At 41.0% G+C, this 26,062-nt stretch overlaps 1 protein-coding gene across 4 annotated transcripts; it reads left to right on the top strand.

Moving 5' to 3' along the window:
• The first annotated feature begins 2,737 nt into the window (after nt 1-2,737).
• LOC108755408 (probable Na(+)/H(+) antiporter nhx-9) lies at nt 2,738-25,628 on the top strand. 4 transcript variants are annotated; one of them, XM_018498375.1, is made up of 18 exons: nt 2,741-3,513; nt 3,828-4,733; nt 8,832-9,095; nt 11,846-12,042; nt 13,852-14,108; nt 14,611-14,828; nt 15,964-16,166; nt 16,953-17,042; nt 17,527-17,597; nt 17,892-18,107; nt 18,191-18,326; nt 18,758-18,898; nt 18,984-19,056; nt 19,147-19,251; nt 19,480-19,581; nt 19,947-20,114; nt 20,393-20,551; nt 22,504-22,757. In XM_018498375.1, exons 2-18 carry the CDS (start codon nt 4,232-4,234, stop codon nt 22,755-22,757), a joined length of 3,156 nt encoding a protein of 1,051 aa, XP_018353877.1. In that variant the 5' UTR covers nt 2,741-3,513; nt 3,828-4,231. The 4 variants fall into 4 exon arrangements, with proteins under 4 accessions (XP_018353879.1, XP_018353877.1, XP_018353880.1 ...); XM_018498376.1 differs by lacking the exon at nt 2,741-3,513 and adding an exon at nt 25,263-25,628 and having other exon boundaries at nt 4,232-4,733; nt 22,504-25,119; XM_018498377.1 differs by lacking the exon at nt 19,480-19,581 and adding an exon at nt 25,263-25,628 and having other exon boundaries at nt 2,738-4,733; nt 22,504-25,119.
• The last annotated feature ends 434 nt before the right edge of the window (nt 25,629-26,062 follow it).

Raw genomic sequence — 26,062 nt, 5'->3', positions numbered from 1 at the left:
CTTTTTTTTTTTTTTTTTTTTTTTTTTTTTCTTTTCTTTACGACGCGAAAATAATGTCGCGATCGTACGCTCTCGGTACGAAGTCGAAAAACGCGACAATCCAAGGTTGCGCGTGGCGTAAAATCGATAACCGCTAGAACATGAACGGCAAATCAACGAGGGACAAGTTGGATAGATGGCGAGACGGAAAAGCAGAAAGAAAACAGATATAAAACGTTACCTTTCTACCCCGTTATTTTGCTTCTGCTTTTATTAATAATAAATTCCGCGATGGACACGAGAATGATCTCTTTGTAATGAAAATTTGATGAAGAGGCCAAATCGCAGAAGTGCACACGGGGAACATTTATGACGTTTCGATAAATGAAATATAATATAAAATCTTGCTGTATAGTTAACGCCGAGTGAATGTAAAGAGATTTGGCCGGTAGAAATTTGTGTGAGAGATAATGGTCTCGCTCTCGTGAAATGGCATGAAATATTTATAAAGGAGGAATCGACCTAATTTGTCTTAAATCTTGAATTTATCAATGGTGGAGGCGCGACGAAAGTCGCCGAGCGTCAGAGAACGGAGAGACGGAGTGATATTTTCTTTCAAGCGATTTTACTTACACTTTTATCGTTTCACCGTAATTGCCCCATCGGGTAACGCGATAATGTGGTGTCCTAAATCAAACTATGTGCATCGCCGGACTACCTCGTCGCACACGAAATTCCACGCAAAGAAGCGGGATCGTTTCTTATCATTTCACCGCTAATCGTACCTTATCATTGCGCAAACAAGCAATTCCCCGTACGCTGGCCGTATACAAGTAACAGCGGTATTTGATTCTAGCTTTCTGGCGGCGAATGTGAATCCTTTTATTGATCCAACGAAATATAGCAGATTCGTCGACACGCGATGATGCACCGATCAGATCGGATCGCGCACAACTTTTGAGACAGGTAGATTAATTAGTCGTGCGTCGCTATGGAAGAAAAAACGAGCTGTGCAGTACAGAATATTTCTTGGATATTTCATGTGCCATACGACAATTCTTTTCAAACGTGTCGATTGGGCATAGAACAAAATTCTCAAGTCTCGAAAAATTCTCTTGTAGCCCAGCGATATACAACCTTTTTTAAATTGCGGCCCAGATTTGTATCTAGTTAAATTTATAGAGATTGCAGCGAAACCATTCTTTCCGTGCAACAGTTACAAAAAGAAACATTCTGCTGAACGCGGAATGTACGCGGCTATTACAACATTGCTGCAATGTTGCTGGAATGCTTTGAACTGCGTACATGGGCTCTCTCTTTAAATAAGGTATGCGCCGGCATTCGTAAATGCAGTGATCGGGCCAGCGATTTTTACGTCCGGGTGGATTTGCAGTCACCACGCGACAATGTACAGCGCCAAGGGACTTCCGTAACAGTCGGTAGAATGGAAATCTTGATTAATACAGCAGGCGGTTGTCGGGAGACACGTATGGGGCGGAAGATAAGCGCGAGAATGAGAGTAGCCAGGGTTAGGCGAAGCGGGGCGATCGTGTGCGCCTCTCTATCGTTCCACGAACAGCGGAGCCGGCCTTGCGAGAATCATTTGTCAGGCAGAAGCTACTCGACGTCCCGATAATTTTTTATTATGCAAGTAGGCCGCAATAAATCCTTATCTAACCGCATTCCCGGCCGCGCACGTCGCACGAATGTACATTTGCCTACCATCGCGCGTTGCGGCAAAAAGCGCGACCCGATTAAAAAATTCGCTGCGCCGGCGTCGGCGATAATGACACGGAGGAGGAAAAAACGGTACTTCCACTGTCTCCGTATCTCGAATTCCCGTCGCTGCGATAACGTTCTGGATAATTCCCGGCGACGATTGATACACGGTGTCACCGCCGCCGCGTCGCGCCGTAACGACGCCGACGAACGATCTTTCGCGCATACACCGAAATCCGGCGAATCGAGCGATGCCGGATGCGTATCCATCCGTCGAGCAAGGTCAAGGTCTCTCTCTCTCTCTCTCTCTCTCTCTCTCCGAGACGACCGAGACTCGGCGTGAATGACGTGACTGACGCGTCCCTCCGATTTAAGATCGGCGTCAGTGAGGGCTTCGCGTGGCTGTCGCCGACACGTCGAGACGCCGGTAATGCTGGTAATCGCGGCGCCCGCGCTTCCGCGTAAAAATGAAAACGGAAGCCGCAAGTGCTCGATTGTGCAGAGAGAGCGAGAGAGAGAGAGAGAGAGAGGAGAGACACACACCACTGGCGAAACGGCTATTCCGAATGTAAGCTACCCTCCCACGAGGATGTTGGGGAGGGGGGGGGGCGCGAGAATTGAACGATGCACGCTGAGAACGACGGTACGCTGAGAATCCTCGGGGCAGAAATGCGATACAAAGCTCGACCGCAAACGCCGCGTAATAAGCGTCGAGCGGGAGTATTTCTAGCGGGAGAACTTCCGCGAGAGAACGGCGCATCGGCGTAAAACGAAATGTGTGCGGCGACGCGCCGCTCGACGTCGCTGCCGACCGAGGGTAGGTTATATCGGGGACGTCGCGACGCCTGCGCGGGTTTCATCGACGATCAGCTGGCTGGAAGCTTCCATCGTGGTGGGAAGCGAGACTTACGTGGAGGGACGACGGAGATAGATGAAGGAGAGAAAGAGGGACGGCGGCTCTAACATACATCCATTATCGTCGCCGACGACGAGGGCAGTACTGACGACGCCTACGCACGTTTTTGGCAGCGTTTTCCCGTTGCTCGTTGGCGTTATCGGCGTCGTCACCGTCGCCGCCACCATCGACGACGACGACGACGACGACGGTAGTGCGCGTCAGTACGCGGCCGTGCAGTGCTGCCGTGTCGGTCGTTCCTTCGCCGTCGCCTTCGTCGGTCGATAGAGGCACGCCGGCGAAGGTGCGACGTACGTCCACTTCGATGAGCCGCCCGCCCGTACTTTATAATGCGGCGCGCCCGTTATCATCGTCGCGCTTCCTGTCCCTCCGCCACGTCGTCGTCCACGGGTCGCCGCGGCCGCGCGTCGATCAGACCTCGCGTTCACCGCCGGGTGACTCTATAAAGACTTGAGAGCGTCGCGGTATTCGCGAGCGGCGCGCAAGACGAGCAGCGTCGCGCGACGAGCGACGCACTCGTCAACGTCCCCGTCGTCGCCGTGTTGAGGGACGCGTCGTATTCGTGCGATCAGTAAAGCCAAATCGCACGAAACCGGAAGTCGTTCCCCTGTGCGGTTGCATAGGTTTTCTATTTGCATGGGCTGAGCCACAGACAGGTGAGAGAGAGAGAGAGAGGGGGAGAGAGAGCAATCCAGTTCCTTACTCCGAACCGGAAAGTGATCCTGTCCGCGACTCCTATCCTGGGATACGATCGCAGCTGTGTTTTCATTCGATACCAAGGGCGAGCACTCCTAACGGAAAGATATTCCAGCAGCGTCTCTCGATACAGCTTCGCGCGATGGAGATGGGCCTCCAGCAGCAGCTGTCATTATAGCGCGCCACGTCTCGACGCCGAAGCGGTATGAGTCACGCTTTAATTATTGGTTTGACGTTTTAGCGATTTATTGCCGCGACACTTGTTATCCCTCATTTCGGATCATAGCCGGATTATTCCGGACTTGGAACTGGGTCCATCCAGTTCTCACGCCGAGCCGGTTGGCGTCCACGTTGAAACAATTTGCCTTTGTTTTCCTCGGAGGATATTACATTTGTACGGTGTCATTACGAGGATGAACGTCGAAGCTGCCTTAGCTCTCGGATACGCGAAACCGTAAGAAGAAAATTGGACAATTATCTCACTGAGAGAAAACGTTCGTTCTCTCTCAGAAAACAGGCTGCGCGAGAGAGGAATTTTCCTGAACGGCTCCCGAAGGCTTCCGAAATCGCTCAATCATCGTAGATCGGTGTATGTATGCTGGTGTAGTACGTGATCCGTGGGGAACGATCACGTTATAGAGACTTGACGGTGTCTGATTGCACTCGGAGGGTAGGACGTCATCGAATAAACCGCCCCTATCGCTGCTGCTACGAAGGGATCGGGGGAGTCAATCGCGGGGAGCCCCGCAGCACGTGCGGGCGTGCTCGTCGTCGTGGCGGTTCCCTTCTGATGGTACAACGGGTAAAAGTAGTGACTCACCGGCGACGGACGAGCGCGGACGACAGCGTGGATCGTCCACGGCAGAAGCACCGTCGTCGTCGTCGTCGTCGTCGCGCCACGTCGGGTGGTGGTGGTGCGCCATGGGTCGCCGCCTCGCCCCGATGATCATCCCCGCGCTCCTCCTCGTGCTGGCCCTCTGCTGTCCGGGATGCGGACGCGCCAACTTCGCGCCCTTCAACGACCTGGCATCCGCGGAGCGGATCCCGGCGGAGAAGCGTCCCGCGCCGCACGGGCCGCAGATCGACGCCGGCGACTTCCACGGCGATCCGTACGGCGCTTACCCGGGCCTGGGCTTCGGGCCCATGGGCCCGATGATCCGCTCGGCCCCGCCGAACGATGACACCCCACGCAGCCTCTCGTCGGCCAGCAGCGACGATGCCGGGCAACGGAATATTCCTAAGGAGTCGCAGCTCGCCTCGGCGCGCTCCGGCGACGACGCCGCGGTCGGCGACGACTCCTCGACCGGCAACAACGAACATTCGCCGAAACCGGAATATCGCATCGTCAGCGTAGAGTTCACGCGCGTCGAAACGCCCTTTCTCATCGGGATTTGGATCTTCTTCGCCAGCATTGCGAAAATCGGTAAGTGCTGGGAGTATGAGAGCTGATCTTAATTTTTCCTTTTTTTTTTTTCTTTTTTTTCCTTTTCTCTTCCTGCCCTTGTCTTCGAGAGAGGATACGTGTAGGCGTGAGATCTCGGCTTTTCCGAAGCGTATCGTTTAACGTAAACAACAGTCTTTTTGCAGTGTTTAAGAATGAACTTATTATAGAAAAATGACAGATAGATATATGACACGTGCAATAAACATTGGCGATAAATCATATACTGGATATTCGTTCAAGAAAGCAAGTAGTATCTCGTGACTCTATATGTCTTCTTCCGAGATACTTGTATTGATTTAATGCAGCAAATGAGTATTTGTCAATAGTAGTTAAGAGAGTCATCCTTTATAAGACTTATATCTAAAAGTACAAAAAATTCAAGTCAAATACGCAAGTGTTACTTGTCGTTATAAATATTTAATTCGAGCTTTGTTTCTTAATGAAGAGAGAGAAGAATATAAAGGTTTTGAAGAGACGAAATGTTCTGAAAATATCTTTTGTGCCGTATCCATTATACGTTATAATTAACCGTTTTAACTTGTAATAACATGCTCGACAAAATTGGAAACAGTTAAACAATACAATGTACGTAATATGATCATTTCAAATATTACGATAGACAACATGTTATTTGAAAATTGTCATGTTACGAACACACTCTGCCTCTATTGTTATAACCGAAAACATCTGTCGCAATTTTGTTATTCGCCTGTGCACATCAGGCTGCATCAATTTTCACGATAGTGACGCTTTTCGATGAATACATTAGCGCACCTATAGTTTTCCATTTGCTTACGTAACAAAACCTGGCAAATGCCATTGAAAACCGGCTGCAATACTCGTTACGTTATGCAAGGCTCATTACCCTTTTTCGTTACGACGAAAATTTGTTTTTAATAATTTCTCGCGAATGAATAATACGTGGGCAAATGCGAATCAAAAAAGCTGTTATCATACTGAAAATATCGGAACAATCTCTCTCTCTCTCTCTCTCTCTCTCTCTCTCTCTCTCTCTCTCTCTCTCTTTCTCTGTCTATGACTTATTATTTATTAAGTGTAAATTAAAGGAATGAATAACAAATTATAATTTGTTAAGATACGAATTTTTATTCGATATTTTGCATAACGCATTCGTGTGCAAGCTTTTGCTCGCGCGGCAGAAAAGCCACGATTTTGCATTTCAAAATCCATAAAGATGCTTCAGTACTCAAAGGCTCAAGAGTGTAGTATCTTACGATATAGTATTTCACGATGCACACATAGATACATTTTTGTGTGCGCGGCGCACGATAAGCGCCGAATGTGAACTCGAACGTTAGCATTCCATTTACTGGATACCCGTTTCGAGCAATACGAAACTCGATGGACGCGCAATTTTTCTCTCTCCGTGCAATTTCACTCGCGTGCAATAGCACGCACGCGTGGATACGCAAGCACGCGGCGAGACGTGGTGGTTGAAGAAACAAACTGTGCCGTTGATATTTCTGTTCACCTGACGGAGCGGTGGTAAAAGTCACGAAAGTGAACGAACGGGCAAGAATAAAATACACCTGCCTACATAAAATTCGCATACGTCATATCGCGCAAATATCTTGGCGGGGTATAAAAATTTACGTTTGGCAGAAAGAATGTTTTATCGTAGTAGATAAATACAACGGCAGATTTTTTTTTAAATACTGTTGAGTTTCCATTGATAACTTTTTTCACTGTCACTTGTATAATGCGATCAGATCAAAGACTTGACAAGATTGTCCTGCTTTCGACAGGGGACAATCCTGTCAAATATTTCAAAATACGAATAATACACCACTGGAACCAATCTCGTAATAACACGATTCTGAATATAATAACGAAGTCGTCCTCTTTTCACTTTTAACAAGAGAACCTCGTGAAACGTCAAATTCTGATTTTAATGAAACTTTTATACCAATAACATTTATTTTAAGAAAATGAAATTTTTATATCAATATTTTTAAAAAATAATTTTCGCTAAATTCATATTTAAAAAGTTATTTTCAAAAAAATATTATTGACGTAAATAAAGGTAATTTTATTATAAAATTTTTGTATTAGAATTTTTTTCTATCCAACAATTGTTGAGATATAACGAAAGAAATTACTACATATAAAGGATGATTTTATCTCTTAAAAGCGTTTATTTGCCGCTAATGATACTTTTTAAATTCGTCTATTTATGTAAGCTATACTATATTTATGTAAGCTATAAGTATACAAAGTTTTAATAAGATCTGAATCCGTGAGATTTTCTTGTTAATCATAAAATTCAGGGTTGTATTGGAGACGCAGTTTTATCGCTACTCCACTCGGAAAGGATTTTTGTTATTTCGAGATTCGCTATTACGAGGTTCCAGTGTACTACTTTTTAAAAATAGATTGCTATTATCGTATTTATCTTTTCTATATATTTTTCTTACCCCCTCAACGTGTATTTGTTCTGTTTTGAATTCGAAAATATCTAGTCGGAACTAATATAAAATATCTCGTCTAAATTTATTCCACCGTTACGTTTAGCGGCTCATTCGTCGCATTACGAGTTATCCATAAGCGAAGCGAAGATTCCACGGAAAATATCGAACAAGATACGTAGAATATTGAGCACGTTCACGGATACATCGTACGCGATACAGCACGACACGCGTTAACAAAACCCTTGATGAGTGGGAGATATCACGTGCCGGGCGTGAAGATATGCGTAGCACACGTGACACGTTGCAACTGCCGCTCTCCATTAAAATTTTCGCCGCTGCAGAAATGCCACGTGTTTCTGCCACGGTTAATTCTCCGATTGAGGCCGATTGTAATTTCGATGATTCTGACTTCCGACGCTGCAGACTGCGGATTATTCTCACGTTCCTCTGCGGTTGATCGGGATCTGAATTTCGAATCCAGAATTGTAAAGATTAGAGCGACCTACTTAGAGACCTTATAACAGAGTCTGACCGCAAGCAATTTTGTCAAAATCTTACTAGAAACGTACACACGTATATTTTCTCCTTGTATATTTAGTTTGGTACACATGGGTTAAATTGATCCAACCGACAAAATTTATACGCGTGCATTTTTACGAACGCTTTTTATAATATAAAAATCTAATTTACAAATAATGATAAAGGCAAATACACACGATGATGATATGATTATGATATGAAGATGATCTTTTGTTAATTTTGAGGCTCTCACGGTTACTTCCTACAAATGAGCTATGCTTTTAACGGGTAATCTCAGTATCTAGGTCCATTGTTAGAATGCCAACGTTTCGTGAATATTGTAGTTCACTTCATCAGAGCAAGGGGCAGCCTTGATACTATCCACTCGTAGCAAGCTGCTCTTTGTCATGATGAAGTGAACTGCAATGCTCACGAAACGTTGGCATCTAACAGTAGATCTAGATACCTACGAAACACACAACTATCTTTTATACAATATTTAAAACGATAATATTTGTACACTAAGTATAAGCTCTTATTGATATTTAGTAGGGATGCACCGAATATCCGGAAAGTACTCGGTAGTCGGTATTATCCGGCTCTTTTTTACTATCCGACCGGATAGTCGGATATCACTATTATCTGGTTGAAATTTGGTATCGTTAAATTTTTTCTTATACTCAAATGTTCTAGAAGTAAGTATGCATATTCATGATGCTGTAATATCATATACATTGTTGCAAAATTACAATCTTTATCCCTATAGGCCTTTTCTTTAGAAGGCACTTTCTCAGATTCCGATCGGATATCGGCTATCCGATGTTACATACTGCCCGGATATCCGATATCCGGTAATTTTATCGATCCGGTGCATCCCTAACGTTTAGATACACAGACATATCAGAAAAGTTTATACATAGATTGTGAATCTTATAGATCTAGTGTGGCGAAATAAGTAGCCAAAGAAAAGTATGGAAACAAAGGATTAATTAAAGTAAAGAAGGAAGAAATACATATTCCTCTTTCTCCCTCTAGTAGGATTTTGATAAAGTCGCTCGTGATCAGACTTCGTTATGGGTCTCCTGAACTAACGATTAATGACATATTTAACATAACGATTGGCGTCCAGGTTTCCACATGGCGCCGAAGCTCAACAAGATCTTCCCGGAGTCCTGCTTGCTGATCGTCGTCGGCGTGATCGTCGGCCTGCTGCTGTTCCAGGCGAGCAGCGTTCACATTTCGCCGCTAACGCCCGACACATTCTTCTTGTACATGCTGCCGCCCATCATCCTGGATGCTGGCTACTTCATGCCCAATCGGCTGTTCTTCGACCATCTCGGGACGATACTCCTGTTCGCTGTCGTTGGAACTGTATTAAATACGATGTCGATAGGTTGGTAAAGTGGCGACAACACGACGCGACAACACCCGCTCGGGGCTCGGTCGATCGGTGTTAGGGCGATCTTTCGATTCGGATATTATTTCTTTTCCCTCGACGCGTAACTCCCACCGATCGTAACTCGGACTTCGTTTTCGCCTTGCCCACGCAAACCAATTCCGATTGTACATATATAGAAATACTTATCTACCCTCGGGATTAAGAAGCAACACTGTGAGATCCTCCGAGTGATTTCAAGTGTAAAATGTCATGAAGTCAAATATAATCGTAACGTTAACTTATGACGATATCTGTATCGGGAAAAATGAAATGAAAGTTCGAGTATTCTCATTTTCAGTAATAATTAAAAATTTTTTTTTTTCTGAGACGATATTATATTTAAAAAGATAAATAAATCTTCCTACAGTTTTAAAAGATTTCTCCTCACATATGTGCTTGGTACAACTGTATTAAGCTGTTAACATCTGTTTGGCATCGTATCAAAAAGTAAAGCTTTATAAGAATCAAACTTTCGAGTTAACTTTCGAATTAACTTCGCATAGCAATCCCTTATATATTTATATTTATATTTTGAAAATTATAAATATGATTGACCAACTTAAAATCTAGTTTCTTTTATTCTTTTAAATACTATAAAACTACACTGAAAAAAATGATTGGCAACAAATCAGATGGTAAAACATGGAATAGCATATTTAATTGACTACTGCAACCAATTAAAAATGCTATGCCATATTCAGCCAATCTTTCCTTTCAGTGTAATATTTTTAACTATAATATAATACCTTACGAATTTTGAAATTTGCAACAAATAAATTGCAGCAAAGGAGAAGAATAGATTTCAACTCTAATTTGCAGTCCGCTAAACAATCTGTTTCAATGCACGTAGATAAAAAAAATTCTGAAAAAAATTAATTAAAACTTTGAAAGTGTAATAAGGAGGTTAAACAAGTTGGTTGCGTACATTATACACGTATATAAAGAGAAGCATGCATAAATAAAACACTCCGAGCATCCCCCGCAGACGGTGGAATTTCCATTCTTCACTTTTGCTCATGGTCTGTTCGCGATCTAGCGTAAGCGCAGATGTTCATCTTGAAAACGTAGAGAAAATGCACGGCTTGAGAACGAAAATAGCGTGCGCGTCGAAGCGGATGCGCGAGACGAGCGGCGACGACGACGACGACGACGACGACGACGACGACGACGACGACGACGACGACGACAACGACGCCGATGATGATGATGATGATGATGACGATGACGATGACAATGATATGCAGAGAATATGTGGCAATTGTCATCCCAACGCTATCATTCCGACGCTATCATCGCAATGATAACGCGCGATTCGATCGTGACACCACGATAACCGCAAATTTCACGCGAAATTGTCGCTATGACTAAAAAGGAAGAAGAACAAAACCGACACGACATTTGACAAAATCCAAGTTATTTAATGCTCGATAAAATGCGCGTTAAAATAACGAAATAGGTTAAGATAGATACGTCGAGTGTAAACGACGGGCGCGATTATTGATTAGGATTGATGAGCACATAAAAAGCTGTCAGTGCTATATTTTCAAGCTATTACTTCTTATCGTAAAAGACGCCAAAACTGTGTGTGCCAAATAGCACTATAAAGTGTTTCGTAAATGTCAATGTAAGCATTTATGAGATGCAAAATAAATGTAAAAAAGCACTTTTTTATTCCTTTTAATAAATAGAATGTTATTAATATATAATGTCATTCCTAAAATTTTCATATCTGTCTCTTGTGATCTTTTCTCTATCTACATTACAACTTTAAATTATTTCAATACAAATATTGAATCAAATTTTTGTTTATAATCAATAATATTTATTTAATAACGTTTTGAAAAGAAATGTAGAACAATACGGCTGTAATTTTCGCAGTTTTGATTTTCATTAAAATCCTGTTGAATATCGAAATTTAATACAATTTTAATTAATGCACGAAAATATGTAGAAAATATGTACGCAAACTTAAATTTCTTCAAGCGACGCAAATATTTGCGAATAAATGGTAAAGATGACTTTTAAAAACAATGCGAGATAAGATAGAAGTGTGATACGCGGGATCGTTACCTTAAAATTTAATTATTTTCAACGAACGTTCGCCGTAACTACCACGATTAGATCTAACGACATTCGATTAATTGAATTAATCTCTTAAGAAACTCGTGACCGAAATAAAAGCTCTTCGCTTTTCTAAAACCGTACCACACGTAACTTTCAAATAAGAAACGACACGAGCAATAATGGCAGCGATCGATAACATGAAATTATGATGTACGATGTTAATTAATATCCTATCGGAATAGATTAAAAACTGACACTCTATTATTATCGGGAACTTTCAAAGGGTTCAATGCCAGGAGTAATATCTTTCTTTCGAAAGGGAGGAAGAATGCAAGTACTTGATGCAGGTACGAATATAACACGTGGGCGGAACACTGGTATTTGATAATGCAAATTTCTATCTTTGGCAACGTTAATCTTTCTTTCTTTCTCTCTTTTTCTCACTTCTCGCGGTTCAACGTTCAGTGACTTTGGAGGGGATCGATAGGATAATAATAATCTCGATAAATTGACGATTTATTCAGAGGTATTTAAAGCAGATTAACAAACGACATTCGTGACAATTAAGGCGATCACGAAAAATATGATATCAGATATTGGATCGCACATTACTATAATTGAAACGCTATTTGCACTTTCAGGTGTTTCATTATGGCTGTTGGGGAAAAGCGGTATGTTTGGTTGTGAGACGCCTATCCTCGATATGTTCCTATTCTCGGCGTTGATCAGTGCTGTCGATCCCGTGGCCGTGCTGGCCGTCTTCGAAGAGATACATGTGAACGAGATACTCTACATCGTCGTGTTCGGAGAGAGTTTATTGAACGACGCGGTCACTGTCGTAAGTATTACATTATTTACATTACGTGATGCTGCACGTCAAGGAGTTTGTTGCGTAGGTAGCACACTGTGCTGCAGAAATCTCTGTCCTTTTGTTACGAACTATTAAAGGTCTTCGATACGTATAGAGCGAAGATTAAAGCCGATCAATCCTAATTACTCGACGTCTGCGAATACGAGATATTTGCGCGCATCTGATAGATAAGCGTAAGAAGAAAATGGAATACATGATTATATCTTCTTTTTTTAAAAATAACCATAAAGATACATCGAGTAGATTTTTATAATTACAATATGAAATTAAAAGTAAAAGTATCTTCAATGAGATTATTAGAAGTTTTTAAAAAATTAAACTCTACAAGTAAATAAATAAATCATAAAGACAGAAACACAGATATACATTTTTTTTATAGCGTATAGCAAAAATTTCTCAACTATATTATATTTTATATTAATGATTGCGAAATATCAGAATATACTCGACAATATTTCAAAGAAGAAAGATAACAATAACTATGCAGTAAAAAAACATTTTATATTTGCATTAGAAACAGTCCACTCAAGTCATTAAAATTGTGTTGAATTTTTAATATATCCGAGTGTTATAATTTAACTTAATGTGACAGTGTTATTTGAATATTTTATATTAAATCGATGTTCAACGTTTCTTAGTGTTAAACAATTAACAATTTATGAATAAGTGAATAAATAATATAAAAACAATGTTGTTTTTTTTTAATGTAAAATGTAAGATAATTAAACAAAATGTGTTAATTTAACATATTATAGAAAATGTTAATTTTAATGAAGAAATATGATTGCTTATAAATTATGTTAGTGTTACGGCTTTTGTGTTAATTTTTTACATAATACTTGTGTTTTAACAGATTCATGTTGTGTTAAATTAATATAAAAATTTTAGTGGATCGTTTGAGACATGCAAAATGCGTTAAATTTAATATAAATTTTCCAACCTTTTTATTACCACCGTAATTATTACCGCAATTATTTTATGTATGTCATCGGTCTCTTGCTCTTTTCGCATCCGCTCAGAATTGACCCTGAAGTTGACGTAGATTAATACCCTGTCTCTCACCCTCGCATGTCATATTTTAGAATATCTGATAAATAAAAGATAGAATATAGCAAAGCTTGCACATGACACCGCCAAACGACAAGCACTCGCCGGGCGAACGATCGATATAACATTGATCACATTCAGTCCATAAGCGCGGGTCAAGTATCAAATACCTTCGCCTCGCTTAAAAATTAACGTCATATTTGTACGCGACCTGTATGTCTGCAATCTGTAATACTTTTGAATAAAACAAAACGATTTAATCTAACCGTGTTTTGTATATATCACCGTTGTGACGACTTCAATAAACGTCGCCGACCAGGCGCCTCGACTAGATTATTAATATCATGCGCAATTAACTCTTAAAAAAATATCTGCAGCTTAAGTAAAGAAAAATATAACATCGTAAAGTGCGATGTTTCCAAAAATGCATTCCGTTCCAATTTTATCTGTTACGTCGCAAGTCTGAATATCTCTGCAAATAGATCAACATCCCTGCGCTATATATCGTATATTTATATGTCGTTAACCGTCCGAAAAAAAAAAAAGAAAAAAATGTTCTGCTTTGACGTAAAAATTGGGTCGTGCCCAGCTAAGAATGGCAATGCGAAAAGGGTTGAGCCGTTAACGATCCGTCGCTTATTAGTTTCGTGCTGTTGCGAGGCGAGCGAAGGAAAGTGTCAGGGGTTACTGCAACGATCGAGTAAAAGGCTATTTAATACGAATACGCAGGTGCTCTATCATATGTTCGAGACGTACAGCGAGATGGGCCCTTCTAGGATCATTTACACGGACGTGCTGTCGGGCCTAGCTTCGTTTTTGGTGGTGGCGATCGGTGGCACGGTCATAGGTGTAGTTTGGGGTTTCGCTACTGGCTTCGTGACCAGGTTTACACATCAGGTGCGCGTGATCGAGCCGATATTCATCTTCGTGATGGCGTACTTGGCATACCTTAGCGCAGAGATCTTCCACTTGTCCGGCATATTGGCGTAAGTAAACCATCGACTTTTCGACATATCGCGTTTCGCATCTCCAGCACCAAAGACGCGTTTCAATAATATACGTTTCAACAAATATATGCGATCGCTATTTTTCATTGAAAAATTGAGAGATCCAGCGATCTCGCCGCCTCCTATTACGGTATAACGAACATTATCGAAACCGTTCAACCTTGAATATTAAATATTTATGAACGACGCCCGTGGTATCAATTTCAAGAATAAGTTACAACAACTTGTTGCACTGATCCTATTGGCACGACTCTGCAGAAATTATAAGGAAACTGAAATAAACGCCAAGAAATCTGCCGCGGAGGAATCAGATGGATCAATGCCGAATAGAGTTCTAAACTACACGGCTTAATTCCCGCCGTTAGTTGCGTTCATTATCGCGTTTACAAACAAGATTTCTCAGCTTGCAAGCTTCAACTTTGTCGAAACAGCGATGATTGCCACGCTGCCTGTTCCGTAATTCGCGATCCCTTTATTCCAGAATAACCTTCTGCGGTATTACGATGAAGAATTACGTTGAGGCCAATATATCGCACAAGTCTCACACGACCGTCAAGTATACAATGAAGATGCTGTCAAGTAGTTCGGAGACCATTATATTCATGTTTCTCGGCGTCGCTACGGTGAACAATGCTCACAACTGGAACACGTGGTTCGTCGTCATGACGATAGTCTTCTGCTCCGTCTATCGAGCCATGGGTAAGCTAGATTTTCTAATTTTATTCGATTGGGAATGTCAGAAAAGGATTCCTCCTACTTACCCGTTGGCGTTCTTAGAACAGCTGTTACGAGATACACGAGGGATTACCGTAGGTATTTCAACTCACAACACGTTCTTTCATAAGAGATACTACTGAAGCACAACTCAACTTCCTAAATTTTCTTATATTTATTGTACAATTTCACGTTTCCGAAAATTCAACTTTTTGGCAAAAATACAATTTATAGAATTTTAACTTGTCTTCTGAATTTGGCTAATAAAGAGAAACATTTATATAGTCTGTGCAAAACTATTGGCGTGGAGAACTTTAGAAGGATATTTCAAAGAGGGGGAGGAAAAAAAACCAGGAAATGAGAGAAAAAGTAGCGTGATAATAGCGAATTCGTGTCGAGGAATTCTCTACGCGATCGCGCGAGCCTTGACCGGTCCAGTCGGATGGACATTAAGGGCATCGTTTCGCCGGCGAACGGAATGGCGTGTAAAGTGATATGGTTAAATGATGAAATCATAATGGGACTTGAGACAATTGACTCTTACTTACACGAGTATCTTACGTCACTCATAAGCGACGCGGCGCTTCACTTATGGCTTCTTGTTCTAACCGGACAATTTGTCACTTGACACGTGTGGAAAGTGCGGAAAGATAATGGAGCAGGCCTGTGTGAAACGCCACGCATTCCGTTAGACGTGTTACGTCGATGCACTCAATGTTTCACTTCATAATAGACAATTGACAAACTCTCTCGTAATTAAATAAATCTATCAGGATCGTATAACAAGATTGTAACAGATTTTTACAGAACCGAGAAGGCTTTTATGTAACACTTTACGATGAAATGAATTACAGATGAAAAAGAAATCGAGAAAGAAACAGATGCAATGCACGACAGATCAGAAATACGGATTTTTTTTCAAGATTCTTCTCATCCTGAACCGTATCAATGCTATCCACTGAAAAATGACTTATCGAATCGACATCGATACGATTCCGACGACACGAATTCGATATTCTAATCGACGGTTATTTCTCGCTGGGAAATACGTTTTTTTTTTTTTTTTTTTTTCTAAAGAGGATAGTACAGCTGTAATATCTCGCTCGGATTCATGTTCCAGGCGTGATAGTGCTGACAGCGCTGGCGAATCAGTTCCGGCTGCACAAATTGGACAAGGTGGAGAAATTCGTCATGTCCTACGGCGGTTTACGAGGCGCCGTAGCATTCGCCCTGGTGCTTCTTATAGATCCAAGACACGTGCCTCTGCAACCTATGTTCGTCACTACCACCATCGCCGTCATCTACTTTACCGTCTTCATCCAGGTAGGATCACGATCGTACGACTGCGCACGATGCACGATCGTGACACGGTCCATGACGAATTTGACGCGAACACGTAATGCACGCAAGCGTTGCGTAACGACGTTGGGTGTTCGCGTGTGTTTCTACGCGGAGTGGCAAGATTGCGGAGACCTTGCTCGAGGTAAATCGGACCGACCCAGTCAGCGACATTTTTCATGGAACCGATGACTCGCGCGTATTTTGAGACACGGTCGAAGTGGCACGCGTTTCGAGGGAGAGAGGAGAGAGAGAGAGAGAGAGAGAGAGAGAGAGAGAGAGAGAGAGAGAGAGTAATCTATACTATTTCATTGGAACGCGGCGCGGCGAGGAGAAAGAAGTGATCGCCTGTTAAAACCATGGATGATCGTCCGTTTAATCAACGATTAATGAGCGACGATACAAAGATGTCGGCCGCAAAAAAAAAAGCTCGGCTCTGCACGTGTGCTTTGTCGCGCGATCGATCGGAAACCTAATATCTCTATGTCGCACACACTTGAGCATACACTTTTGCGTCAAGCGTTTTATCAGCCGCGCGTTACTTTACTCGACGTTGACCGATAATTCGCGTCGGGAACGAGTGTGTTCCCGTACAGCACGTACGTTTTTTTTTTTTTTCGAGAGAGAGACATCCCGGGAACGTTTTTAGGCACGTTTAGAGGACGCAGAGACGTCCTCTGGACGTTTTTAGAACACCCCCTTGGAGGTCTTGGTGGTTCGCACGAGTTCGCTCTCGCGATGACGCTCATGTAAACGCGCTCTTATTTTTAGGGGATTACCATCAAACCTCTCGTCAAAATCCTCAATGTCAAAAGGGCGGAGAAGAGGAAGCCGACGATGAACGAGAGGATCCACGAGAGGGTACGTTACGCGACCAAATTACTTCGGTGGTGGTCGTTTGTTGTCGCTGTAATCTGGAAAATGCCGGGCGGAACAAAAGCGATCGCAGAACTGATATAGATGTGTAAAAATTCGATAATCGTGTTCAATCGCCGATGTGTGTGTGTGTGTGTGTGTGTGTGTGTGTGTGTGTGTGAGTGACGATAACGGAGCCTATTACCTCGAATCCCAGTTACGACGTATTTCTTTTTAATGGAACGACAGAACCGTACAATATGAAGAATAGGGTCGAACTGTGAAATAGGATAACGTTCGTCATTGTCAAGCCGCATTACAGAATGTGTATATAACGGCAATTTTTACCGGGACTTTGATACATGATTTGATTCTGCTTGCGTTTGCGTTTGCCCGCGTATACGTGGCAAATCCTGGCGGATTTGTGACGCCTGCGCTGCTCGTCAAATTGAAAGATAAATAACGTCTGTCTCTTAATAATGCTTCTTAGATAATGGATCATACGATGGCGGGTATCGAGGACATTTTGGGAAAACACGGCAACTACCACGTCCGGGATAAGTAAGACGCTTTTAGTCGTAACTTCGTGTTTTCGCAATGACATTCAAACTGTCGGTCAAGAATCTTGTACGAGAGTTAGCGTAAAATAATAAACAGAAGTAAAATTAGTTACAGAATTTATATCTAAAAATAGAAGTACATTTTTTGATAAAGATGAAAAGTATTAAATATGTATGATGTAGATTGTATCGTCTAATTATCGGAATTATCGGTTTTTTTTTTCCAGTATTTCTATTCACCTCTTCTGTTTTGTTTTTCCTCAATAAAAATATTATCTACCTTGGCTTGCTGTAGATTCAAGCGATTCGACAATAAATTCATCCGACCTTATCTCGTGAAAGATCATTGCGGCGCCGAGCCAAAGATTCTGGAAACTTACTCGAAGCTGGCGATGAAGGATGCGTTAGATTACATAAGAAGAAATGCCTCCACTATCGGCAACATTAGCGGCACCGAAAGTATGTCGGCGATATTCCGTAATTACAGCAATACCGGACAGTTCAATGGAAGGTGGGAAATTCCTGTTGTTCGCCACCGACAATTGTCGTTGATAAAATAAAAGCGCAGTCTAATCGCATTCTTTTTCTCTCTAGTCCCAGCTGCAGCCAGCTCGAATCGGGATGGAATATCGATCTGCAGGAACTGGAGTACAATCCTTCCAAAAAAGACCTAACGGACGCGAGAATCCACCATCTGCTCGCCGAAGAGCTTTGTAAACCATACAAAAGGGTAAGAGATTATGGTCGAGTCTAGATTTTCTCCAAATTCAAAGTCTCCTCGTGATATATGATCTTTAACGTATAATATATTATATGTAATAAAGTAGTAATCCCTCTATTATTAAATTTTTTTTAACTATATTTTCTGACAAATTTTAAATCCAATTTATCTCCAGCCAAAATAATAATTTCTCGTAATTGTTTTATTTTTACTTTAAAATATCCTGATATATTTTTTTTAAATATCATCCATTTGCAGATCTCTCCTAATTTCCAAATATTTTTTCGATATTTTACTATTTACTTCTTTTGCCAAAGAGATTTATTTTAAATTCATCAAAGAAGCTGTAATTAGAAAATATACCAGAGCATATTCTAATAATATTCTATTAAAAAGATATTGCGTCTAAAAATTTTCTACGAGCATCATATATTATTTAGCATCGACGTTTGAGCTACAGTCGACACGCGGTGAATGATCGCGATCTCTCGACACAAGTCAATTACAAAATGCACATGAATATTCGACGGATGATGGGGGAGCACAAACATCGCCATAAACGCAGCAAAAAGTTACTCAAAGTAAGAATCGATTAACGTCTCGATCGTTTGTCATATTTAATTTCGACGTCTTTGATTTTCCATTTTATCGATTTCAATTGTATAGGACGGCAAACAGAATCACGTTAGTTTCCCAGAATTTCAACAGCAGAACGGCTCGACAAAGCTATTTACGCAAGGTACGTGCAAAGCGTCGTGAATAATTAATTGTACTTCAAAGTTCCGTAATTTTTTCTCTTTTTTTTTTTTTCATGAATTATCGTGCACAGATTACATCAATGGCGTGCTGTATGAGTTAGAAAACGGAGAAACCTCGAAGCCCTCCAGCAAAGAGGATTGGGATTCAGCGATCACGTTCACCGCGCGAACATCCGGTAAGAAAACTTTTCTTTAACTTACTAAATCGAATTGAACTGAAAAATGAGATTGAAGTTAAAAATATAGGTATATCGACGAAATGCGACGATGAAAACGGTCAGGATGTCTTGGTTTCTCTCTTACATAGCGAAGATTATAATTTATGTACATGTAGATTGTAGGTTATTGAATTATCTTCTTGAAAAGAGTCATGACTAATAGAGCTTAAAATCTTTAAACGGAAGATTCGCCGAATGTAAACGCGGACAATCAACACGCTACCACCGCTACGACGTCGATGGACACAATAAATACGGACGAAGGAGACTTGAAAATAGGACGCGACGGTACGTTGTCAAAATGAGAAAAGGAAAGAGTTCGAGCATTGGTTTTGTGTTATTGCGAATCGTTCTTTTCCTTTTTTATGCGTATTTTTTTTTCTATTTTTCAGCATTATCCAAACCAGGCGTTGATCTTGTATTGCTGTGATTTTCTCTTTCGCGTCTTTTTTTATATTGGTGATAATGATTTTTCGAGTGTGTGTTATTTTTTCTTTTTTTTTTTTTTTTAAGGATTTAAAATCGATATAATTTCGGTGGACTCCGGACCTTTCGTGTTTACGGCATCGAAAATTGCATCCGCCGAAATCATAACGGTTTCAATTTCCATTTCGTACTCCCGTTACTGTTGTCTTGTGCGATATTTGACCTAGGTGCGGAAGGCTACAGAGTAACTACCCCTACGGCTACGGAAACTATGTTACCGTGGAAACGTGAGGACGATTACGAATCGGGTCATCCGATCAAGCAGCACGAATTTCCAGCCTGGTGCTCCAATAAAGAATACCTCGCCTACAGTTCGCCCTCCGCCACTTTCTTAGGTAAAGAAGGAAAAAAAAGGGGGGGGGGAGGAGGAAACAAGATAACTCAATTCAGCTGTCCAATATTAATGCACCGTAAAAGTTTTTCTCGATTTTTTTCTCTCATCAAAGAGTAACGAATATGAAAGCCAATAGACCGTCACGACAGCTGTAAGTCAGTTTTCCTCTAAGAAGATTAACAACTCCCCGGCAACTTTCAGCTCGCGAAATCGCTCACCGCCTGCCTATTTATTCCCAGCGGTACTTCCACATGCCCGATATGTCTTTCTGCTTTTCAGGTGGGATCGAACAGCCGAAAGTCCAATCCGTGATTGGCCTATTTCGACGCGAGAGCGTGTGCACGCCCGACAGTATCGATTGCCAAGAGACCGTCGACGAGGTGGACGAGACGGACGAGTACACCCCCGCGGAAATGGATTCCCCCGCGAAAACCAAGGGTACGTGACGCATAGCAGAAGGAGGGTACGTGTGGTTCATTTTTATTTCTTTTCTTTCTCCCCCCCCTCCCCCTCCCCCCTTCTTTTTTCATGCCCCTGCCGAGACGGATTATTCAATTTCCATTTTACATCCCCTTCCATTCCCTTCCAACGTTTTCAATGCATGGAGGAAGTTTCGAATACTTAGCGAAATATATATCGCTAATGTAAAAAGAAAAAAAAGAAGTTCGCATATTTCAAAGTTCTGAAATAATATTTCCAAATGACTCGATGATATACAACGACTATAAATTAATAACGCTTTAAGCGAGAAATGTTCGAAAGATGCGAAATGTTGAGAAGCACTGAAGTATGCTATTTTTTAATGCGCCTGTGACGAGCGTCACTCACGTTGCGTTACACGTCCGTGGCTATTTTTGTGAGCAATTGCAAAATGAGCATCGACATGCCAGTGCCCACACGTGCTAACCGTCATTTCGCTATGGAAGAAATATTGTTTTATGAACGGATTGCATGCATAAATTATAATATTTGTTCCGAAATTCTAATTCCTTTGTCACAAATCCATACAGTTTGCTCTGTTTATTAATATTGTGTCGTACAACAAAAGTAATTGAAATCATAAACTTATTAGTTTTTTACCTATTATTCATTGTTTTTAATCACTTTTCACTTTTTATATTTTTATCATTAAGACATTGATGTTTGCTGTTATATTTGCGATAGCGTTGTGGCAGAGAAACCGGTTTCCAATAAATATATTTAGTGTCTGCTTAATTTCAAGATGCATTAATCTATCAATTTTATTACATCCTATTTCGTTTATCAAATGTATGTATGTGTATTTAAAATTTTTTCAAATAAAGTATTTTCTAAATCGAAAATATCGATTATAAGAGAAACAGAACATTATTCGAGAACAGATGTGAAAGAAGATAAGAAAGTTTTTTTATCGAACGCGCGGATTACGATAAGGAATATTCTAGTCAAGAGCAAAAAAGTGGCTTATTTTGAAGAACTTTTTTAAAGGATATTATACACATTTTTCTACACTTTTATATATCTACTTATACATACTATATTTAAATATTAATTATATTCTACAAATTTTTATATGGCTAAATGTGTATTAGTTTTTATATTACGTAAATTTAAACACAAAATATAAAAATATATATCGGCGGTTGACATTTTACTTTCCAACTTAATTGAAATAAAAAATTCGAAACGATTTTTAGTTATTATTATATGAATGTGGCTAATAATCTGAACTAGAATAACTGGAAAATATTTCCAGTTATTTATTTGTTAAAATAATGCGGTTTTAAAAAACAAGTATATATCGATTTTTAACTCAACTCTTCAATTTAACGAATATGAAAAAATAATCAATTTACAGATATTGCAATAATCTTAATTTATGCGATAGACGTGTATTTTATATACATATATAGAAAAATTGATAGTTTCTGAACAATTGTGTTAACTGACTCGAAAAATACGGTTTCGAGAAAAATGCATTTCAAGCTTCAATATCCAAAAAAATGAAAGTTTACATCTAATCGGCGATACCAGAATTATACAACAAACTCTCCTTTAATTCGAAATACTCATTTTCATTTTTCTCCTATTTACACTTGATAACAGCTGCCTTTGAACGCGTTGACAGAGTGCGCGCATTAAACAATATACGCTAAAACAACTTGAAAACACTTGCATCCCCATCATTTTTTATCGATAAAACCTTTTAGGAACTTATTTTCGAGAGAGAGACCTTAAATATTAGAAAAGAAAAATCGATTTTTTTCCTAGACTCTAGAATATACCCTTGAACATCTTCAAGATACATTACAAGATAGTTGAGAGAGACACCGATAATCGGCCAAAACGCTATTCGTAAATTCCTCCGCGATTTCCTCAAATGAACAACACCTTCGGCTTTCCTTTCCCAGGCAACTCGAGGAGGGTGCCCGCGAGGAGGGTGTCAATGATGGAGCTCGGCTTCGCCGACCGAGCTCGTTCGGTGGACAGAACGGCGGACGACGGATCTCACTCCTTGCCGGACTGCTGGAATGTCCAGAGAGTACGCCTTAACTCCCTCGCCTGCTCGCCCGCCCAAATGCCGACTCTGTCGACCGCCCTGATCGCCTCCTCCACGTCGGAATCGTCGGAGGATGTGGATGACGAAGAAGAGGAGAAGGCTTGACCCTTGGGGACCGTCGCTGAGGAGCGACCGTCCTCCTTCACGGACGTCGAGCGTCGGCGTCGTCGGCCCTTCCGACGACCACCGCGACACTCGTTGCTCACCTCGCTCCTGCGACGACCGAGTGCCCCCGTTTGAGAAGATCTGCCCTTGACAAGCCGCCTTCTGCAGGGGGCATCTCACGAATCTGAATCTCGGCCTGAATTTTGTTAATACGCCCCCGCGAATACGCGAAACAAGACGTTGCGATAAATAGATCCCGGGAGAAATGACTGTGCAAGGAGAGACTGTGGAAAACGCATCGGAGCTTTCGATTGAATTTTGTACGAGGAGAGATATTTAGGAAGATGCGAAAATTTCACCTTTAATTGGACGAAGGTTACACGCGAAGACAAAAAGGGAAGAGAAGATGTTCTTTCTAAAAAGTTCACGGTGACAAGTTTCTCCGCGGTAACGCAAAAAAGCGATGAATCTCTCTGGACGATCTTCTATTCAAGTTTGGTATTCGATATTCGCGATATACAGCTCGCCAATTCGGAAGGAAACGAAACGCGTATGCGAGATTGAAATTTGATGAATGAATCACTGTTATTTTTTTCTACACGTCGCACGAAACGCATTCGCGAGAACGAGGGCGCTTGTCAAGAGCAAGGGCTTCTTTCTAAATCCGTCTTTAAGACGTCTTGGAATTGTGGCCTTATAAGGACTATAAAAGTGCTTGGACGCCGACGACTTGTACGCTATCGTCGTCGTCGTCGTTATCATCGGCAATTATCAAAATTGTCGGTGCTATCGATAAAAGTGTGTTTGTGTTGTAAGAATTGTTGCGCGGCGCCGTTAAATGCGCCGCCAGCTTGTCCCAAGATTTACCACGAGTACCTTCTCTCGGGGGGTGGATTAGACGATGATCATCGCTGTTGTGTACTACGCGATTAGCTCACGGTCAGACTAATCGACTTAGTAGAAAATTACGTATAAAGTCGGATTAAACACTTAAGTCGCTGCCACAATTTACTATAAATTCTGAACGTAATTCTGCCAGTAGGATAATGAGAAAAAAACAGAAACTTGCGCCATAATGTCGCCTCTGGTAAAAATATTCAATTTTCAATCAAATAAATAATTCACGTTACTACCGAACTATTTTACGATATCATTTTCTATAGAGAAAATTCAACTTTAATCTCCACGTCGCTTGATAGGAAATATTTTTATTCTTCCTAACAAGATTTTGAACAGAATCATTTCAAACTCTCACACTCATCAAACTGTCAATTATAGGTATATACTATGACTCATCTTTGCCATAAGCTTTTGAAAATAGTGAAAGGAAAATAGCGAATTCGAATGATTGGGAATTAGGCGTTCATTAATCATTCGATCAAATCTACGCTTTGTTCGTTTAAGTCGATAGTCTGGCCGCAGCTTCGTTCGCAAAACGACCGATAGTCCAACATTAGGTGCGTTATATCGTTAGTAGTCTCGTTATCGTGTTTCTGACGCATGCACGCACGCATGTATGCAACATCGCGGCACGTCGCGGTATACGTAGATGACATCTTGTAGCGACGCATCCCCAGCTGAATTTAGGAGAATTAATTCCTTTCCAAGCGAACGGTTAACACGACGTTCAATCGACGGTGCAACTACCAATTGCGTAGAATTGCTCAGGCGAGAGAGAGGTGCGTACAGGCGCGCCGCTCTTCTCTTCGAGTATGGCCTTAAAGAAATCTTTTCAGCAAGCGGATACTCGTGAGTAACACGGTGCCTGGTGTATGATAATACACTGTTATAATACATTGTTAATATCGCGCGGCCACGGCACCGCTTGGTCAATATTTAGCGAAAAGCCGCCAGAAGCATGTACATACGGTTTTTCTTAGAAAAGATACGCTAGAAAATTGTCGGCATCCTCATCATTGTCATCCTCAGCAGCATCCTCATCCTCACTATTTTTGTTATCGTTTAGTATTATTTCGTCGGTGGAGAGAAAAAGAAGAGAGAGATAAAAGGAGGCGGAGCGCGACCACTAGACCACTCGGTATTCTAGTTATTATTGTTACACTTGTTACTATCGCTAGTATGTGATTATACTAGTTCTACTACTAATAATTAATAATGCAATTATAGCCATCGCTCGGCGCGGGCGGAAATCAGAAGCGTCGAGTTCTTGCTAGTTTCGAGGGGAACTTGGTCAACAGAGTCTTTTGATAGTTGGAGACTTATTTTGATTATCAAAATACGAATCGAGAAAAGAGAGTGAAGTTAAGAAGTGGGAAGATCGCCTGAAACAGTAGAACCTTGTCATCAACCGTCCCAAACATTTCTATTGTAGGTATATTACAGAAATTGCTATCTTCCTTAGGTCCGGTTGCACCAACGTTGCTTTAATTTTAAGCGAGGCTTAAAACTCTCTTTATTCCTGTCTCTTTTCGGTGTTAAAACGAGATAAGAGAGAATTTAAAATTTCGCTTAAAATCAACGTAACGTTAGTGCAACCGGCCTTAGGCTCATTCTTTTTAGCTGAATATCTTGCACTGTTTATCTTTCCTCTTTTTCTCTACATTGAAGAGAAAAAGAGAAAAGTTGAAGTCGTGTCAAAAGTTCAGCTAACAGGAATCTCTTGTATTTATTTTCGCGTCACTCATAACAATTACCTAATACCGATTTTATTCTTGCCATAATTAACTTAGACTCAATAGGCTTTTGACTTTTAACAATTACCTCATGGCTCTTTGGGACCCTGTGATTTTTATACTTCCTTATAAATGCATTATTGTAATACGGATCAGTACTTAATTTAGCATACGCAATCTCTTGATATCCGAACCACTTTTGTATCTACGTAAGGGTGACAGGGTATAAGTTCGCTTTGTAAGAAAAAAAAATAGAGAAAAACACACGGGAAGTTTTTTGTGACGATAAATAATAAATGATTTCGCACAGATTTGGAAGTTCCCCTCGCATGGAATATTCCTCGCGGCCTTTAGTTACTTAGACCGGATAAAAAAACATCGGACTAGTCTTTAGATGCTAGTCTCTACGCTGTTGATTTGTTAAAAAGGAAATAAATGTTTATTTCTTAAAACACTATTACATTTGATATATTTATTTCACGTATAATCTCTTACCTCTTTATCTGCCAATTCCTTAGAGATCATTCTCACCAATAATAAAACTTGACTTTTAGAAGATCGACACAGTTTCTATATTGTTATCAGCTCTCTCTCATCCTTCTTCACTAACATCTTCCTTCTTAAAAAGAAAAATAAGAATTATAAGAATTATAAATATTTCTGTAATTATAT

This window comes from Trachymyrmex septentrionalis, unplaced genomic scaffold (genome assembly GCF_001594115.1).
Source record: "Trachymyrmex septentrionalis isolate Tsep2-gDNA-1 unplaced genomic scaffold, Tsep1.0 scaffold87, whole genome shotgun sequence".
In the NCBI taxonomy this organism is placed as follows: Eukaryota; Metazoa; Arthropoda; class Insecta; order Hymenoptera; family Formicidae; genus Trachymyrmex; species Trachymyrmex septentrionalis.
The sequence above is the reverse complement of the archived record's forward strand: the minus strand, read 5'-3'. Positions and strand labels throughout refer to the sequence as shown.

Bases quoted from the DNA above. Each gene is read 5' to 3' on its own strand.
- LOC108755408 (XM_018498376.1), top strand. From the start codon at position 4,232: ATGGGTCGCCGCCTCGCCCCGATGATCATCCCCGCGCTCCTCCTCGTG. The intron at 18,327-18,757 runs GTAAGAGATTAT...TATATTATTTAG, and splicing joins TTTGTAAACCATACAAAAGG to CATCGACGTTTGAGCTACAG. The intron at 18,899-18,983 runs GTAAGAATCGAT...TCAATTGTATAG, and splicing joins GCAGCAAAAAGTTACTCAAA to GACGGCAAACAGAATCACGT.